The sequence below is a fragment of the Squalius cephalus genome (assembly GCF_949319135.1).
Source record: "Squalius cephalus genome assembly, chromosome: 6".
Lineage (NCBI taxonomy): Eukaryota > Metazoa > Chordata > Actinopteri > Cypriniformes > Leuciscidae > Squalius > Squalius cephalus.
In genome coordinates, this window is record NC_137127.1 from 3060808 (window position 1) to 3080807 (window position 20000).

A 20000-nucleotide genomic window follows, 5' to 3' on the forward strand; every position below is an offset into this window, starting at 1 on the left:
CTGGAGTAATGATGCTGAAAATTCAGCTTTGATCACAGGAATAAATTACACTTTACTGTATATTCACATAGAAAACAGCCATTTTAAATTGTCATAATATTTCACATTTTTACAGTTTTTACTGTATTTTTGATTAAATAAATGCAGCCTTGGTGGGAACAAGACACTTTTTTCAAAAATATTTAAAAAATCTCATAAATACATCATGAATTTAGAGTATATTCTGATAAATGTATTAATGCTGCTTCCCAAGTATGTTTATAGACAAAAATACATGTGATTTTTTTGCAGTGTATTATCAATTGGCGGAACCAGCGATTATTAGATGTGCCATATTAAAAACAAAGAGGTTAGCACTTACGAAATCAGTAATTCTGGGCTTCATATCAGCAATTATTCGATCACTTTGCAGATATCTGTTTTTAATTTGACATTAAACAGTGTTTTTCTGTTCATAAGTGGCAAAATAGCCAAATTAAGGCGACTTTAATGCAGTAAAACAACTAAAGGAGTGTGAATACGACTCATAAGCGTTGTATCTGTGTGTGTACATACACATTTCATGGTTCTTCTTGACATCAGAGCGCTTACAATAAAGTGAAAGAGGTCAGGATGGTGTTCATGGAGCCGAAGTAACGCGTTTATTTAGTTAGCCCTGCTTTCACTGCAGGATCTTCTGTCCAAACACACACACACACACATACGCCAGTGAGAGGGTTTTTAAAAACACCAGCTGACATTCACAAAGTGTTTTTTTCCGGTTTATCGTATTCAAACATTAGTCGAAATCCTTGAGGGAATATGAACAGGCCTTCTGACGGCAAGAGCAAAGCTAAACATTCACCAGATGCAGTTAAACCCGATGACTTCATGTACAACACCATGTCGAGGAAATATAATAGTGCGCACGGCGTAATCCTGCGTAATGCAGAGCAGAGCTGGTAGCCATATGTGGAGCGGCACTGCGATCTGCATCCAGACAACAGCGTAACACACTCACGAGGACAGGCGAGCAGTGTGTCCCAGTTATGCGGTGGATGGGAATCTGGAGAAATGTTTATTTTTGCTCAGGAAAAAGAGCAATGCTCGCTCACGATGCAACAAGTGAACATTAAACCCTGCGGCGAGACCCGAGAGCACAAACACTGCATCATGATCAGCAGAAGATCCACTAAAGGCTGGTCGATACGGCGGGGAAAATATGTCTTGATTTTTTCACTGTTAAAAAAAACAACGATTTTCTTACTTTCTTAATATTTTTGTCTTGTTTTCCAGTGGAAGTATCCAAACATTATTAAATCAGGATACAGTTACTTGAGAAGAAAAATTACATTAAATATTAAGACTTGTTTACTGAAAAATGTATCAAAATTAAGTGAGTTTTTGCTTAAATCAAGAAAAAATATCTGCCAATGAGGTCAGAAAAATAAACATGTTTTGCCTTTGAATTTTTTTTTTTTTTTTTAAAGAAAACATGACTTAACATCTTCTGTAATTGTGCTTCTCCAGTTGATTTAATAATGTTTAGATATTTGTACTGGAAAACAAGACACAAATACTGAGTGAGAAAATTATTTGCAAGGTTTCTGACACTATTGAATATATATTGATATTTACGCATTTGCTTAGAAATAGCTGAAAATTTTGATTTTTTTTTTTTTTTTTTTCAATCTGAGATTATTTCAACCAAGCCAACAAGATTCAAAATGATTAATGTGAGAATTCAAATTCTATAAAAATCTAGTTAAAAATAATTTCACACTGTTTTTTGGAAAACAAACTGTTTTGAGGCAAATGAATCATTGAAGAGTTTTGAATCAACTCAGTTTAAATTGATTCACTCAAATGAATCGAACCTCCTAAATCTCTCAAATCACAAAACAAGTTAAATTACAGAACTAGTCTAATGATACAGTCTTTAAAAAGTCAAATCAGAATTCATTGGAATAATCACAACGTTGCTTGCTTTATATTGACAGCAAAATCCTGAATATATTGTCAATATCTCAAATATCGACCAGCCTCTTTCCCCTCCATTGATGGATATTTCCGGCTTTCTGTGTTTTCACTGTTATACTGTAGGGGGCGCTGTTACACATCTACTGAAAGAGTGCAGAATCTCCTGATCAAAACACAGGCGAAGAAGAAGCAGAAACAAGCGATATCATATGTAATCAGATGCACATCAGAGAATGTCTAATAAGGGGAGAACTTCCACTCTCAGTGAACTTCCGGCTTCTGAACTGGTTGCAGTTCCACTCTGGCTCCACATGAGGGCGCTCACAGGACGAGTGCAGAATGAATGGAGGTCTATGGCACTATACCCCTCAAAATCCACTTTTCTCAGGATATAATTTTTTGTCTAGTAATTTGAATGTTGGATTCGAAAGGAGATGCAAAGAAATTACACATTGCTGGGTGTTAGATTTTTTAGAGTCACTTATTTGCTTTAAAAAGTCTTTTAAAGTGTCAATGACACATCGTACGACCAGAGATACTGCTTTACGGCAATCCTTCAGTCGCTTTGGTGCTTTTGCGCTCTGCACTTTCTTTTCTCTCGAGACATCGACAACACAGCTGACACAGGGAAATACATGTGCTAGAAGAGTTTTTGTTTTGTTGTTTTAAAAGACCATCAAGTGGGTCGCACACCGGACGCGCAGCTCAGCGCCGCGCCGCGCCACGTCTAGGACAACTCTCATCTGAAAATCCATTAGCATCAGCAATTTTCTGATTTCTGTAAATAAATATAAAACTAAATGTATATTGCAGCACAGGGTGAAGACCGTATATATTAACTACGATTTGAGACACATAAATGTAAATTTAATATAAAACTATGTAAATGGCGCTCTGTGGCGCGGCAGGATTTTGAACACGGTCCTGAGCCGTTGCTGGGCGCCGCGGACAGACGCCGAAAGGCGCCGCCGGTGTGTGTACTCTCATAGAGAATAATGTGTTCGAATTTAAAAAACGTGGCGCTGCGCGGCGCGGCGCTGAGCTGCGCGTTCGGTGTGCGACCCCCTTCAAGCGGTATTTCTGGTCGTAATCAGTCCTTCACTGACCAATCAGCGTTCATTAGCAGAATGCTAGCGTGTTATGGGCAACAACAACTCAACCTGTAAGAAATCGAAAGGACATAAATACTCGTTCATTCAACTTTCGACCTATAACCCATGTTGAACTTGCAAAACCTACAATCAAATCTGAGATTTCTCAATGGCAATCGGGTGAAAAAGACACATTTAGCCGTCTAGCTCCGTCTAGCTCCATTTTGCACTCATGGCGATCGCCCCCAGTGGAGCTCTGGTGGAACTTCAACCAAAATTCGGTACAATAGGACTTAATAGGGAGTGGCCAGGCTCTCCGTAGACGGGCTCTGTGCAAATGTAAAATAACGCGATCATTAACATTAAACCACATATAAATCAACAAATCTGCCTAATGTTACTGAATGAAATGTCGAGCCAGGACGAGTTACAGGACTGAAGCTTTGAGTGTGTTGATGGACTCCATCTACTGTGTTTTGATCATCGTCCTGAATCTGATACAGACGTAGTTTTTGACAAAAACATGATTTTCTCAGCTTTTTGTTCAAAATGTTGCTATTTTATGAAACTTACCCACATTCAAGTGCTGATAAGAAAAGAATGCATGAAGTTTAGAATAAAACAGGTTATTGTTTAAAAGCAGAGGCTCTGTCCTTTCCTATTGCATGTTCAGATATTCATGCAACAAAATATTCTGGGGGCCGTGAAACTTTTGTGAAACTTTTTTCAAAAACGCTGACGGGGAAAGAGTTCATATATATATATACGTGAGGATTAGTGCTAACTGAATAATGCCATTTCAGCTGGTATCTGAGATGTGGGGAGGCTGGTACCTCGACGCCCGTGGTCGCGGCTCCTGGCGAGTCCACTTTGCGTTTCTTCCGAGGGCCGATGGCGGCGAGCGCCGTTAGATTCGCGTCTCGTTGTCTCATCTGGGCGAGTTCCTGCTGCTGCATCTGAAAACAGAAACAACATCATATTACACATGTGTAGCGACACATGGAGGACATCTGGACATGAAGCCTGGTAAAGAAACTACTGACAGAAAAACAATCCAGCAGGAAATTCACAGGAAAGTGACATCATGCTAATTGACAAAGTGCTAGGTGCTAATTCTAGGAAAGGGAAAAGATTTGCCGAGCTTGTGTTTCTACAACCAAACAATAAAACAGTATCATAAATTGTCGTTCTTGGACTGAAAACACTCTAAAGAAACTGTATTTCAGGAAGTGACATCATTGTCTGCAAAGCACTAATCACCAATATTAAAATCAACATCAAACCAACCCATCCGTCAGTCTCTTTTCCCTCAAAACCTCTAATGGCAGTTAGTGTGTGTTAGTATTAGTGTGTGTGGTGTGGAAGCTTCTTTACACCATGAAAAAAAAAAAAAAAAAAAAAGTGAATTGCTAGATGTAAACTCACAATTCTCACTTTTTTCTCACAATTGCATGTTTACAACTTACAGAGCCTCACATGTGGGCAAAACATATATTATATATATTATATATATATATATACAGAGGCCATGAAATCACTCACTGCTCTTGGCTGAATAACTTTTGTAACTTTAATAAGGATCAACTAATAAGGATGTTTAATTTACAGTGAAGTCTACGCAGTGTTATTTTACATTTGCTTACTTTATAAAATTTCTGAACCTGAAAACTACAGAAAGACTTTTCAAAGAATTTGTTTTCTTGTTAAATCGTAACTCTTTCCTTAGTCATATATATATATATATATATACAGTATATATATTTTTTTTTATCCGCATGTCATACATCTCGTAATTTTGTCCCTTTTTTTCTGGGAATCCTGAGATTATATCTTGCAATTATTAATATTTTTCCGCCACGGAATGGACCCTTTTCATGGACGTGATGATGTGTCCACATCGCAAATCTAGTAACGTTTTTAATATTTTCATTTTCATTGTATTACCGTGGCACTAAATGACAAATCACGAATGAAAGAGGGTGATTGTAAAACTCCGGCTGAGGGAGAGACATCTTTCTCTCTCCTGACCGCTGTAAACAATCTTTTGACATGTTTTTCCTTTATTGGAAAGTCCTGGAAACACTATTGCGGATTTTTGCTTTTGCTTTTAAAGCAAACGCAAATACAGAAATTATATTTGCTGTCATCTCCCATTGACTGCTATAGAAGTTCACCCAACCCTGACAACTTCCTCTTCTGAGAACCCCGGAAATGTGAAAAAAAAAGGTAATTGTGACTTTTTTATCACACAATTCTGACTTTTTATACCCTGAGAATTCAGAGTTTATATCTTGTAATTGCGAGGTAACATCTCGCAATTCTATAAATAGAATTCTATAAATAGAATTGCGAGGAAAAGGTCATAGTTGTGAGATAAAGTCACAATTACCTTTTTATGGCAGAAATAAGCTTCCATTTAGGTGTGAATATAAATGTGTGAGTGAGTGTGTGTGTGTGTGAGTGAGTGAGTGAGTGTGTGTGAGTGTGTGTGTGTGTGTGTGAGTGAGTGTGTGCATGAGTGAGTGAGTGTGTGCGTGCGTGAGTGTGTGTATGTGTGCGTGCATGCGTGTGTGTGTGTGTGTGTGTGTGTGTGAGTGAGTGTGTGCATGAGTGAGTGAGTGTGTGCGTGCGTGAGTGAGTGTGTGTATGTGTGCGTGCATGCGTGTGTGTGTGTGTGTGTGTGTGTGTGTGTGTGAGTGAGTGTGTGCATGAGTGAGTGTGTGCGTGCGTGAGTGAGTGTGTGTATGTGTGCGTGCATGCGTGTGTGTGTGTGTGTGTGAGTGTGTGTGTCAGCTCACACGCTCTGATGTGATTTTTCACTTTGTGAAGTGTAAGAGGGCCCAGTGGCGCCTCAGGTAATGTCACGGTTTCCTGCGGGGCAGCCTCGCTCACAGAAGCCTTTCTGAGGACGTGTTAGAGCCCGAGGCCTCACACACACACACACACACACACACAGCCACATATGGCCTCACACACACGGCCGTCACAGTCTGTCTGCAGTGAGGGAGTGAACCGCCCTGTGCCCGCTGGTGTTGAGAGAGAAAGAGAGAGAGACTGTGTGTTTGTTGCTAAACTGAATGAGGGCAATCAATGCAATCTTTCATGCAGTCAGTTCTGTGTGTGTGTGTGTGTGTGTGTTAAGATCAGAGAGAACCATGTTGTTGCCCACAAAATGGCGTGTTATAAAGATTGCTTTGGTTTTCAACAGCCAGTCCAAATTGTGTGTGTAGCCGGAGAGTCTGGAGTGTCAGATGTCTGTTAGGATGATGTCCGTCACATGAGGAAACACACAGCAAAGTGAAGACGACAAACCTTGCAACACACACTTCAGGATCACTTTAGTGTAAAGGTGAGGTTTCTTATCAGGATAAACAACTCCAATTGCTCTACATTCCTTTTCATTGTTGTCTGGAATATGCATTTGAGATATTAAAGAAACTGTTGGACAAAAAAAGAAAATTCTTGTGTCATTTAAAACTCATATTATGACAGAAAAGCAGATGTTTAGCAGAATGATCATCATACAGTGAGAGTGGAGGATGATCAGGGGCCGATGAGCTCATAAACGCCAATAAGGGGCCCTAATATATCATTTTATATCAATATATCAAACCAATAAAGAAATATAAATATAGCAATAGTACTATTGTACTGTAAAATAAATAATAGTTATGTAAATAATGAATATTATTATTAACATTTTAGTTTTATTTGATCAAATTATAAAAAATAAAATAACAAAAAATAAATATGACTATAGTAATAATACTATTGTACTATAAAATGAAAATGTTAATAAATATTATTTATTACATTTAATTATTACATTATAAAATTAAAATCATTAAACACACCAATAAAGAAATATAACTATATCAATTATAGTACTAATGTAGTGTCAAATAAATAGAGATATTAATAATAATTAAAATTTATTTAAATACTATATTTTAAATAATACAAATAAACAGACCAATAAATACTGTACTTTAAAATAAATATTTTTTAATACTATTACTAATAATAATTATTAATATTTACCCTTTTCTTTTCTTTTATTAAATTATAAAAAACTACAGTATATTACTATTACAATATTACAATATATAATAATACTATTGTACTAGAAAATAACAGTTATTAGTATTATTAATAATAATATAATAATAATAATAATAACAATTATTAGTAGTATTACTATTTTATTCAATTAAATATATGTTTTATTTATATTACAAATACACATGATTTACATAATATTTTATATAATATATACTATAATATAAATAAATCTATTGTTAATATATAATATATTACTACAGAAATGATACTATTGTACTATAAAATCAAAATCTAGTACTTTATTATTATTATTATTATTATTATTATTATGTTTGGGTTACACTTTATTTTAAGGTGTCATTGTTACAGTGTAATTATATATTTAAGTACTGAGTAATATTAATTAACTACATGTACTTACTATAGGGTTAGGGTAGGATTAGAGTTTGGTTGAGGGTTAGTTGCATGTAATTATGCATAATTTACTGATATTACTATGGTAAGTGCATGTAACGTGTAACAAGGACACTGTAAAATAAAGTGTTACCGTTTAATTTTTTAAGCGCATCCCCAGCAAGGACATGATAATTTTTGTGGCCAGGCTAGTGATGATCACTCTCTGCATCCCATAATCCTCTGCAGGACCGCTATCACACATCATCTCCCCACTGACCCCTGAGATAATCCCATCCCACTCCCGGATGGGATCGGATGGGACCGGAGCGCCGGCATGTCTGCACAGTTGCTCTCCCGCCTGCAGCTCCTGCCCGAGTCTCAGATTGATGGCGCTGTGATAAACGCGGGTCCCAGTGTGCCATCTGTGTGCCAGCTCTCGCGCCGGCGCCATTACACACCAATCAGACACACCAGACCACAGTTATTACAGGGCACACATTTACAGAAATATTCATATCAATTATTTTGGCTAACTGCTAATATATTCTCAGCGCTGCTTCAAAAATAAATGTTTCATATTTTGGCTGATTGTAGAAACAGTAATTGAAACTTACAGAAGTTTTGCGTGTCGTAATTACGCTCATCACACAAGAATAATTAACCGAGACGCCGACACACAATATTCACTGCAAGAGCAGAAAAGAGATGTTCTTATAACCTAAAGTTACGCATTTCATCTTCTGTAACCTTTCAGCGGAGAGAAACAGCATCAATCACAGCATCCTGAAAGAGGATCCATATCTATCTATCTATCTATCTATCTATCTATCTATCTATCTATCTATCTATCTATCTATCTATCTATCTATCTATCCATCCATCCATCCATCCATCCATCCATCGTCCATCCATCCATCGTTCATCTATCTATCTATCTATCTATCTATCTATCTATCCATCCATCGTCCATCCATCCATCCATCGTCCATCCATCCATCGTTCATCTATCTATCTATCTATCTATCTATCTATCTATCTATATCTCTCTGCTCTTATCTATCTATCTATCTATCTATCTATCTATCTATCTATCTATCATCCATCCATCCATCCATCCATCCGTCCATCCATCCATTCGTCCATCTATCTATCTATCTATCTATCTATCTATCTATCTATCTATCTATCTATCTATCTATCTATCTATCTATCGTCCATCCATCCATCCATCCATCCATTCGTCCATCTATCTATCTATCTATCTATCTATCTATCTATCTATCTATCTATCTATCTATCTATCTATCTATTTGTCCATCCATCTATCCATCCATCCATCCATCCATCCATCCATCCATCCATCCATCCATCCATCCATCCATCTATCTATCTATCCATCTATCTATCCATCTATTCGTCTATCTATCTATCTATCCATCCATCCATCCATCTATCTATCCATCATCTATCCATCCGTCTATCCATCTATCTATCTATCTATCTATCCGTCCATCTATCTATCCATCCATCCATCCATCCATCCATCTATTCATCCATCTATCTATCTATCTATCTATCTATCTATCTATCTATCTATCTATCTATCTATCTATCTATCTATCCATCCGTCCATCCATCTATCCATCTATCTATCTATCCATCTATATATCCATCTATCTATCAATCTATCGACTTATTAGTCTTTCATCCTGAATCACAGTCACACCAACACAATCTCACAGCAATTTGTACGTATTTTATGAGATGGCCAATTCGTACGACCTCACTCATACGTTTATGTTTTAGGGGCGGAGTTAGAGGAGGTCCTTCCTGATGATGGTTCGTGAAAATCAGCCATCTGGTAAAATACGTCCGAATTGCGGTGAGATCGGGTTGGTCACACACATCCAGATCTCCAGCTCAAGTGTGTGTTTCACTTCTCATGAAGCACAAGCGGGAGAAGAAGCTCAGTTCGTCATGATGGCCAAACCTACCCGTCTCTATCAGCCCTGCTGAACCTTCTGTTCCCCCACAGGCCCTCACACACACACACACACACACACTCGTGCAGACAGATGTCTGTGCCGGAGCAGAACGGGAGGATCGGGCTGGTTTGAGGAGTCTTTCACCGGGCAACAGTGAGGTTCAGTAACACTGAAGTCTGGGACATAAAGGGCCAGCAGGGGTCGAATCTGCCCCTCGTCCTCCTGCCCCGGGACACTGAGCCGCTCCTCTCAGACAACTAGCCTTCACATTTTGCCTGAATAAAAAAAAAATTAAAAAAAAAAAAAAATTCTACAAATATAGCAACAAATATTCACAAAACTCTAATAAATATATAATAAAATAATTTAAAAAAATAAAATATTATTAATAATTAAATAAATAATAATAATCAAAATAATTACGTTTATTAGAAAAATGTACCTCCATTTTATCAAAAAAAAAAAAATGTTTTAATAAAAGTATTAATAAAAAAAATTAACCTAAAGACAACATAAAATGTAATTAACAACAATACAACATAATTCTAAGAGAAAAAAAAAATATTCTGTGGAAAATAATGTAGGGCAGGCCTTCATTTTATATTTGATTGGATCGCCAAATTTAGAATAGAAAATATTATTGCTTCATTTTATTTTCCCCAACCATGCAGCATTAGTGACATCAGCAGAACAGAGAAGTGGCTTAAAAGCAGAGAACTAAACATTTTCATGATTAATCATGAAGACAGGCGTATTTTTCATCAGAATAACGTGCACTGATGAAACGTTCATCTTAGGAAAATTGTACTAAGAAAGTCCATTTTGATTGTACGTTGACTTTAAATATCAATACTTAACATGAGATATTTTTAGCAAACATTGGGAGCAATTCCTGAGCAGTCCCAGTTAGAGTCAGCATTATCCATTATCAGTTCACAGAAACGTGTAAATCATTGATCTCTCTGACACGACCTCAGGGTCACACAGGGCTCGACGCTGACCTTGAGAGAAACACACTGAGATCAAAACATATTCATACACTGAAGAAGCCGAAAACCAAAACTGAAGTTTGTTCCGTTCGGAGAGAAAGACCTGCAGTTCCAGCCAAACCCCAATTACACAAACCCCTCGGGCGTCCCCAGGGGTCGCGCTCATTATGAGGTCACTTCCTGTTCCTGGAGACTCAACAGAACCACAGACATGTGTGCGCCGTTTGACTTTGGCTAGAATCCATCTTTAATTATTGCTGGCGTTATTAACAGTGAAAACTAAAAAAAAAAAATGAAAAAAACACAAATATAGTAAGAAATCCACAAATATTAACCTATTAAATAATAAATACATTAAAATAATAATTTAAAATAATAATAATAATTTAAAAAAATTAATTAATATTTAATAATATAAAAAAACACAAATATAGTAAGAAATCCACAAATATTAACCTATTAAATAATAAATAAATTAAAATAATAATTTAAAATAATAATAATAATTTAAAAAAATTAATTAATATTTAATAATATAAAAAAAACACAAATATAGTAAGAAATCCACAAATATTAACCTATTAAATAATAAATAAATTAAAATAATAATAATAAAAAACATTAAATTCATATTTAATAATAATAAAAAACACAAATATAGAAAGAAATCCACGCATATTAACCCAAATAAATAAGAATAATTTAAAAAAAGATAATAAAATATAAAAAAAACATTAAAATAATATGTAATTAAAATTAATTATTAAAAATGTAACCCAAAGGCAACCTAAAATGTAATTAACAACACATTTAACTTCTTTAATTCGAGAGCACAATATGTGGAGGGGTTCACGGGATTATTGAAGGGGAATTTCGGAATAAGCAAGAGGAGATCATTAAAAATCCTGCTTATCCAAGTAGAAAATTTCCATCTTTTGTGTCACCACTGCTTGGGCAAGCAGTCTTCCTCCTCTCAACCCCTCGCTCTTTCTTCCTTCTCCGACGTCACCTTCTATTGATCAGGTGTAATTTGCATCGGTGGCAGATGAACAGAGTCGTGTGCGGATGATTTATTCATTTTGGAATCAAAAAGCAAAAGGATCTTCAGAGAAGGAGAGACTGCGGGCGTTGAAGAGGAGCCCTCTCGTTCTCTGGATCCCTCGTTCTCCCCCTCAGAGCCCCGGGGCCGATGGTGTGCAAGTCCTTCTAATTAACAAGGTGAATCACGCTGCCGCTCTCTAATTAGCCAACACCACAATCTAATGGAAACATGCGGCACACTCAGAAACTCTCTCCAACCAAACCATCGTTCTATCTCTCGCTCAGGTCTTTCCCACGAACGCTGGAGGGCGGTTGGGGGGGACTGCTTGTTCGAGGGGGGTCAAGGGTCACAGGTCACACCGGAGATGCACGTCACCTCAGAATGGCCATTAATCAGATTTAAAGGCAGGACAATTTAAATAAAATCTGTTAAATAAAAATTTTAACTTCATTTATCAACAGAATTTCATTTAGGATAAAAAGGAGTTTTAGAATGGCTTAATAATTTTACACATATTATTCTCGAAAAATGAGCAGAAGGAATTTCTGTATAAATTGTTTGTAAAATCATTCTTATTAAATTGTTATTCAGATGGGTAGAAAATAATCTGTTAAGTAAAAAAAAAAAAGAACAAAATCTGAATTTTATATATATATATTAATTAGTAATATTTATTTGCAAATATATTTTCATTTATTTTTTTACCATTATTTTAGATATTTATATTATATTATATTATATTATATTATATTATATTATATTATATTATATTATATATTTGTAAATATATTTTCATTTATTTTTACCATTATTTTAGAAAAGCAAAATCATTTCATATATTAAGCATCATTCATGAAACATGCACGGAAGAAATTTCAGTGTAAATTGCTTGTACAATCATTTTTAGTGTACATAAATTGCTGCATCAATGTGACGTGCAGAAGAATATCATTCTGAATCATATGTAAACCAAACTTAAGTAAATTGTTAGATAAATGTGATTTATGATTTACATAGAATTCTTAATATACAGTATAATGAACGAAATTATTAAATTTATTAAATTACACTACTGTTCAATAGTTTGGGGTCAATACGATTTTCTTTTTTTTTTAGAAATTAATACTTTTCTTCAGAAAGGATGCATTAAATTGATCAAAAGTGACAGTAAAGACATTTATAATAATGCAAAATATTTATTTTTTAATTAAATGCTGTTCTCTTCAACTTTCTACTCAAAGAATCCTGAAAAAAATTAATCACGGTTTGCACAAAAATATGAAGCAGCACAACTGTTTTCAACATTGATAATAATCATAAATGTTTCTTGAGCATCAAATCATCATATTAGAGTGATTTCTGAAGGATCATGTGACACTGAAGACTGGAGTAATGATGCTGGAAATTCAGCTTTGATCACAGGAATAAATTACACTTTACTATATATTCACACAGAAAACAGCTATTTTATATTGTAATAATATTTCATAATTTTTTACAGTATTTTTGATCAAATAAATGCAGCGTTGATGAGCAGAATAGACTTTTCAAAAACATTTAAGACCCCAAACTTTTGAACAATAGTGTATAAAATACACAGCTGTCAAACTGCATTAATAGAGCAGTATAGTTATTAAAAGATAATCTGATTGTGAATCTCTTTATTGGTTATTCTCTGAAGATCACCTGAACTGGACTGAGAGGTCACTGTGCTCTTACACACAGCCGGGACGGGTTGCCGAATGGCTAGTCTGGAGTCTGCTTTTCTAACACTGACCGTTTCATCTTTCAGTTCATTGTGTCCCATTCGCCTTCTCTTTCGTTATGTTGTTCAGGCCCATCAGTTCATCCCCAAAAGAGTAGCTCTTCATGCCCGATTCCCCTGCTGCTAACATCCCAAGGAGATCCACGTACAAAGAGAAAGACCTCCTACAGGCGGCCACACACACACACACACACACTCGGGCCTTTCACTGTTCAGATTCCTCGCCATCTCGCTCACAGGCACAAATCTCGCTTTGTGTTGTTCTTTCTCTCATTACGGCACTTTGTAATAATATTCACAAACACACAGGAACACCAAAGGTATTTTTAAAGCTTGCTTTTCTTCTCCGCTCCCCCCCCCCCCATCCCCATTCCTTCTTTCTCACATCTGAAATTTGACTTCAGGAATTTTAGGGATGAAACAAGCAACCACAAAAAGGAAAATAAAAACAGATTGAGGACAGACGTTTCAGCGGCTGCATTACATCTTTCGTCTTGTGAAAGGGCTTTGCTGTGAAACTTTTTACCTTGAAAATCTGCATTTTTGTTGAGATTAAGATCAAATGTTTCTCAAATGTTTCTCCTAGACAGCAATGAGATTGAGAGCAAACGAAGGAGACGTTTGCCAATGATTCCTGCTTTTCATCTTGGAAAAAAAGACCTCAAACGTGCTTCCATAGCAATGTCTCAATCTGTGCTCAGATCTGCTAATATATCAATGCAAATTCAAATGTTTCTCATCAAAGAGAGAACGAAGGATCTGAGCTTCTACACACATTACATTTAATTTCTGGTTTCTCTCATTTTTATGTCTCCTTAAAAAAACGAGGAGAAACATCTCACATTTAACCTAAAGCATACTGGGAAACTTGAAGCAGTCACACTTTCCTCTGGGTTGAACCACACAGTCTGTGACCCAATTAATCACTAAAAGACAAAGAATGAATTGATGAAATGCTTTTTTGCATTGTGTTTTAGTGTGTTGTCAAGTCTGACTAGTAGATCTGCCTTAATGATCAATTGATTTAGCCAACACCAGTAACTAAAAACAGTTACATGTTTCATGTTTCACAGACAGATAAACTTCTTCAAATAGCTTTCTGTATCAGAACGAATACAGTTCCCTCTATGATGGAAAATTACATCATATTTTGAGGTCTTGGCAAAATCAATGCACACAAAACTCTGTCTTTCCTCCTGCATACTCACATTTTCCGAAGGATAGTTTTCTCTACAGAAGGAACCAAAGCATTCAGGCATTATGGGATGTTTGGATCGGGCTTCTACCCACAACACTGAACGCAAGAACGCAATTCTAGCATAAAGACAGAAATAAAGACGGAGGAAAAAAGAGTGGAATGGGAAAGAAACAGCAATCGCCTGAGGAGGGAAAATATTTGGGGAAAGTTATTCGAACAAAAAGCCAAGAGATTCCCAAAGGACAGATCCAAGTTTCACGTGAGGGATCTCAGCTTCACGAGGATGTGAAAAACGTACAAGAAAGAGAGAAAGTAAGACACACAGAGGACAAACGGTCTTCATTTAGGTCAGGAATGAAATACAGGGAATAATGTATGAATGCCTCATAATATCTTGATGAAGGAGTGCAAATTTATAAGTTGAGACTTTGTTTCATATCAAAAGTATCCTGGTCTGTCTGTGTGTTGTCAGTGTCCTCTCTGCTCCGCGATGTATGTTTCGCTGCGTGAGAACACGGTGTGAGAGCGGCATGGCTCGTCGGACATTGCAACAGTAACTAAAGGGTCAATTACTCGATGTATTTTTTTCTAAATATCTTCTTTTGAGGTCCGCAGAAGTAATCAAGCGTAGCGTCAGTTCTGGCAGGTCACGTTAGCCAAGCTCGCATCAGAGACTCTCAGCTGATCCACGTCCTCCTATAGGAACACGACGCCTATCACTGTATCGTGAAGCAGACACACACCGGGAAGCAGACACACTCTGTCAGTTCAAAGCTAGGCTAAAAACACATATCTTTGACCTAGCATACACATAACACATTATAGACTTCTAGAATTCCATATTAGGCTGCATAGATCAGGTCAGCCGGACCCGGGAACACTCCCCATAAATCCTGATGTACTCGTTACATCATAAGAAGGATGGCGTCTACGCTAATATTAGTGTCTCTGTTTATCCCGAGGTTTACCGCAGTCCGCCGGATCCAGGCCGTATCCAGATCTGATGAAGGACCTGTGAAAGCCTTCTTCGTTTCCCTTTACCTCTCTACAGATAAAGCGGTGTCGGGATAATTGTGGTTCGCGTGGCTACGCGGAAGCGCTAAAAATTCTGTATTATACATTTTTAAGGCCAGACAAGTAGTTTGTTGATTTGTGAAGGACTGCACGCCTGTGCACATATATATTCAAACGCGCACACCTATAGACTGAACTCGTAATACGCATGTGCAGGCCATCCGCGTTCTCACAGGTTCGCGTTTTTAAGAGAGAACTTAAGCTAGATTTATACTCGACGCGTCCGCACGAGAGCAAAGGTGCGTGCGGCAAAAATTGACATCATTGCGGTGTGTGCGGTGTATGTGGTGTGTGCGCGTTGGGTGCGCAAGACCCCATTTCACTTGGCGGTGTGCGCGGCTTTTTTTGTAACAGCGCGCGCGGCTCCGCATCCGAATATGAACGACTTCGAGCCGAATCTGGCAGAGCTCGAACTTCTCACCACACCGGCACCCAGTTTGCACGTCTAAATTAGTTGCTTACATTTAAAAAAATGAGCATACAATAGCATAAAAAGTATTTTTAATGAACATAAAGGTCCATGTTTAATAAAAATGTTCACGAAACTTAATGAAATGTTTAGTGAAATTATAAAATATGTAAGAGATCGTTAATTTAGTTATGTTGTATGCATATTCTCATATCCATATATTTTGTTTTATTGTCACGAGTAATAATCTCAGGGTTTACTGGGTTTTACACCATTCTTTTTGTAGTGTGGTATTGGTGGTGGTGTAGCCTAAAATAAACATTGTCACGTGTGTATAGCTTTCTTCTTCTCACTGCTGATTCCTGATGGTTTAGCGGACAATTACTCGAGTCGCTCCCTATCGTTTCAAAGAATAGTACAACGGCGAGCGCGTCGAGTATAAACGCCTCGTCCGTTTGGGGAGGTGCGCGCACAGTCTGCGGAGACTCGTGCTGTGGAGCCAGGCGAAAGTATAACCAAGGCTTTAAGAGTTTTCTGTTAAAACGGTGTCGTGTTAGCGGCCCCTAAGTTAAGTAAGGGTTAATGCCCGACGAGGTGTCCATTATCAGGTTTTAATGGACGACGGCGAGGTGTGAACCGTCCGACGCGCAGCGGAGGTCCATTAAAACCTGACAATGGACACCTCGAAGGGCATTAACCCGCTTATACCATGGTCACTTGCCAAATAACACATTTTTAAAACATTAGTTTATATTTTAATTAGTTTTACAATCGAAATCTAAAGTTACAAGTTACAAACAATAACTTGGTTTCCTTGGTTACGCCTGACGGTTTATTTAGGTGTACATTATCACTTTTTAACGGACACCCTGCAGCCAATCAGAATCGAGTATTCACCCAGACCATGGTATAATAACTAATGATCGTTGCATGGAAGTGAATCAATCAAATCTAACTTTAGCTGGACAATAACTTTATTCTAGAGCTGTTATAAAGCCAAAACAATCTCTGTTACTTTAATTTCCTATTATCACTGTAAAGCTGCTTTGAAACAATCTGTTTTGTTAAAAGCACTATATTAATGAAGGTGACTTGACTTGACTGTATATAAGCTCCTTCAGTATTATCAACAGCTGTCGCGTTTCTCAGGAGTGAATTACCCTCCTCCCTCCCCAGCTCCTCCTGTCCAGTCAGGATTTGGCATTCTGATTCCCCCTGAATCAGACTAAATTCTCTAATTATGTTGTACATTAAAGGATAATTCCGGTATTTAGCACTTTCTGGTTTGTTATGGATGAACTTTTTGACTCGTTTAGAATCGCCTTTGACCGCTTCAGAGTGGCTGGCTACGGGCATGCACGAACGTCCCTTAACATTCGTTTTCAAAACTGTGCAACTCACAGAGTGGTTAGTGGTGTTCGTAGATGATTAAAAACAAATATATCGGCGCAATGTATGATTTCAATCCGTGTTATTTGCTATAGTGGAACTATTTTTTCAGATACCTCACAACCGATATTTGAGTTTGAAGCGCAGTAATATCAACGAGCAATGAGTCCTCCAACAGAAATCAATGGGATTTTACAAAATGGCAAATAAAACTCGACAGAAACTGTATTTCGCTTCGCTACTTGTTTTGGAACATCAACGAACACCACTAACCACTCGGTGAGTTGCACAGTTTTGAAAACGAATGTTAAGGGTTGTTTTAAGGACATGTTCGTGCATGCCCGTATCCAGCCACTCTGAAGCGGTCAAAGGCGATTCTAAACGAGTCAAGAAGTCGAGACACGACCCATCGTCAACATTTCTGTGTTCACCACTCTAGTTCATCCAAAACAAACCAGAAAAGAGACTCAAAGTGCTAAATACCGGAATTATCCTTTAAAATGAATTAATGATATCTGCAATACATTCATGTTGGTTCTGTTCTGTTTACCCTAAGGGTGCTGCTCTCCTGCTCTTAAACATGCTAGGCTACATAGATGCGCAGAACAGAACTATACCGCCAATCCAGACTGTACGCTAACTGTCAATCGTATTAGACGATAGTGGTCCTGGCAGAAATACAGGTTTGCAATGAGTAAACGGTTTTTGTATTTTAGTATAACATTAAACCGCCGGGTCGGATTGATCTCCGACTGTGTTCTCCGTCCACTCTCAGTCTTCATCAGCAGAATAAACTCTGCACTGGGAGCGAGCGTTTACCAGCGCCTCTGTTACTCTGTCCTTGTCTGTGACACGCCGGCCGCCGGGTGCGTTGACCAGAGGCTGTTGTGGTAAAACACAACGCTTTACCCAGGTGGTCAGCAGTGGTCACTCGCCGTCCTCTCCTGTTCAGATGATGAATCTGTGTCCGTGTGACCTGACACAGTGATGTATCTGCCAGGGCTTCTCTCGCTCGCTCTCTTTTATGTATTTGTGGCTTCTTTCACTTTATTTTGCCTTCTTCTTCTCTCTATTTGTCATGTGTCCCCTCACAATCTCTCCACTTTTCTCTGCAGATTCGTTTTATCTGCGGCGAGGCGCTGCTTATTAGGGTGGGCGGCCCTGTTCCTGTTTGCTGTCTCTCTCTTTTTTTTTTTGGGCATTGATTTTCACCGAGGGCGCTTTAAAAATATCCCATCTGACCTTTGGGCATCGCTGAGGACTGTGGAAATAGGTTCCCGAACACACTCGCTCGATGACATTACGGGGAGTCGGATGTTTGTGAAGGGCTGAAATAAGACGAATGGATAGAAACAGACAACATCTCTCCATCAGACGCACACGCTTGTAGAGGAAGACGCTCGCTTAACAGCGTCTCCCGAAGGAAAGGAAAATCACCAGTCGATATCTCAACTGCGAGCAAATAGAAAACACTCAAGAGAAACATCTGACAGATTGGCTTTACTTTCAGGAGAGTCTCAAACTGTGCTCAGGTTGCCAAGATGCCAAAGGTCAGAGATCTCGATATGATCTCGAACAATTCTCATCAAATGATGAGATGGTATACTATGGAAGCTTGTTTCCGCCACTGAATAATAAATAAATAATAATAATTGCAACTTTTTATCTCACAATTCCGACTGTTTTTCCTCACAATTGCGATATATCAAGTCAGAATTGTGACTTTTTTCTCAGAATTGCGAGAAATTCTGAGAAATAAAGTTGCAATTGCATGTTATAAAGTCAGAATTGTGAGATATAAACTATTGAGGTAAAAAAAAAACGTTTTCCTTAGAATTGGACTTTATATCTCACAATTGTGAGTTTATATCTCACAATTCTGAGAAAAGATGTCAGAATTGCAAGATATAAACTCGCAATTATGTGTTATAAAGTCAGAATTGCGTGATATAAAGTCGCAATTGCGTGATATAAAGTCGGAGTCAGAATTCTGTCAGAAGTCAGAATTCTGACTTTATAAGACGCAATTGCGACTTTATTTCACACAATTCTGACTTTAAATATCGCAATTCTGACTTTATAACACATAATTGCGACTTTATTTCTCAGAATTGCGACTTTATATCTCGCAATTTCGACTTTATTTCTCAGAATTGCGACTTTTATCTCGCAATTGCAACTTTATTTCTCAGAATTGCGACTTTATATCTTGCAATTCTGAGAAATAAAGTCAGAATTGCGAGATGTAAACTCGCAATTGTGAGATAAAAAGTCCCAATTATTAAAATGTTTTATTTTGTGGCGGAAACAAGCTTCCATAGTATACAATGGTCCACGTTCATGCTATACTCTTACTGGATACTCTTACCTAACCCTAACCCTGTCAGTTTTCATTTAACTAAATTAACTTTTGGAGCATCTAAGACAAAGTTCATGCATGAAACATAATGCCGATATAAACATATTGAGAACTTCATTAAGACTCATGAGCAGTAAAATAGTAACCTAATATAAGGGGATGGATGGATGATCCATGGAGTCTGTCTAGGAGAAATTACTGAGATATTAGATTATATTTTGTTGTGTTGCCCATGGCTTTATATTGTTCAAGGAATAGTAATAATTTGACAAAAATGTAAAT

At 37.4% G+C, this 20000-nt stretch overlaps 1 protein-coding gene across 3 annotated transcripts in view; it reads right to left on the reverse strand.

The window, feature by feature from the left end:
- The window catches only part of LOC307160075 (transcription initiation factor TFIID subunit 4), a 103089-nt gene that overhangs the window by 32565 nt on the left and 50524 nt on the right, over window positions 1–20000 (reverse strand). For all 3 annotated transcript variants that reach the window (XM_079873898.1, XM_079873896.1, XM_079873897.1), the window contains one exon: window positions 3884–4006. In XM_079873898.1, coding sequence (XP_079730024.1) covers window positions 3884–4006 — 123 coding nt within the window. The remainder of the gene's footprint in view (window positions 1–3883; window positions 4007–20000) is intronic.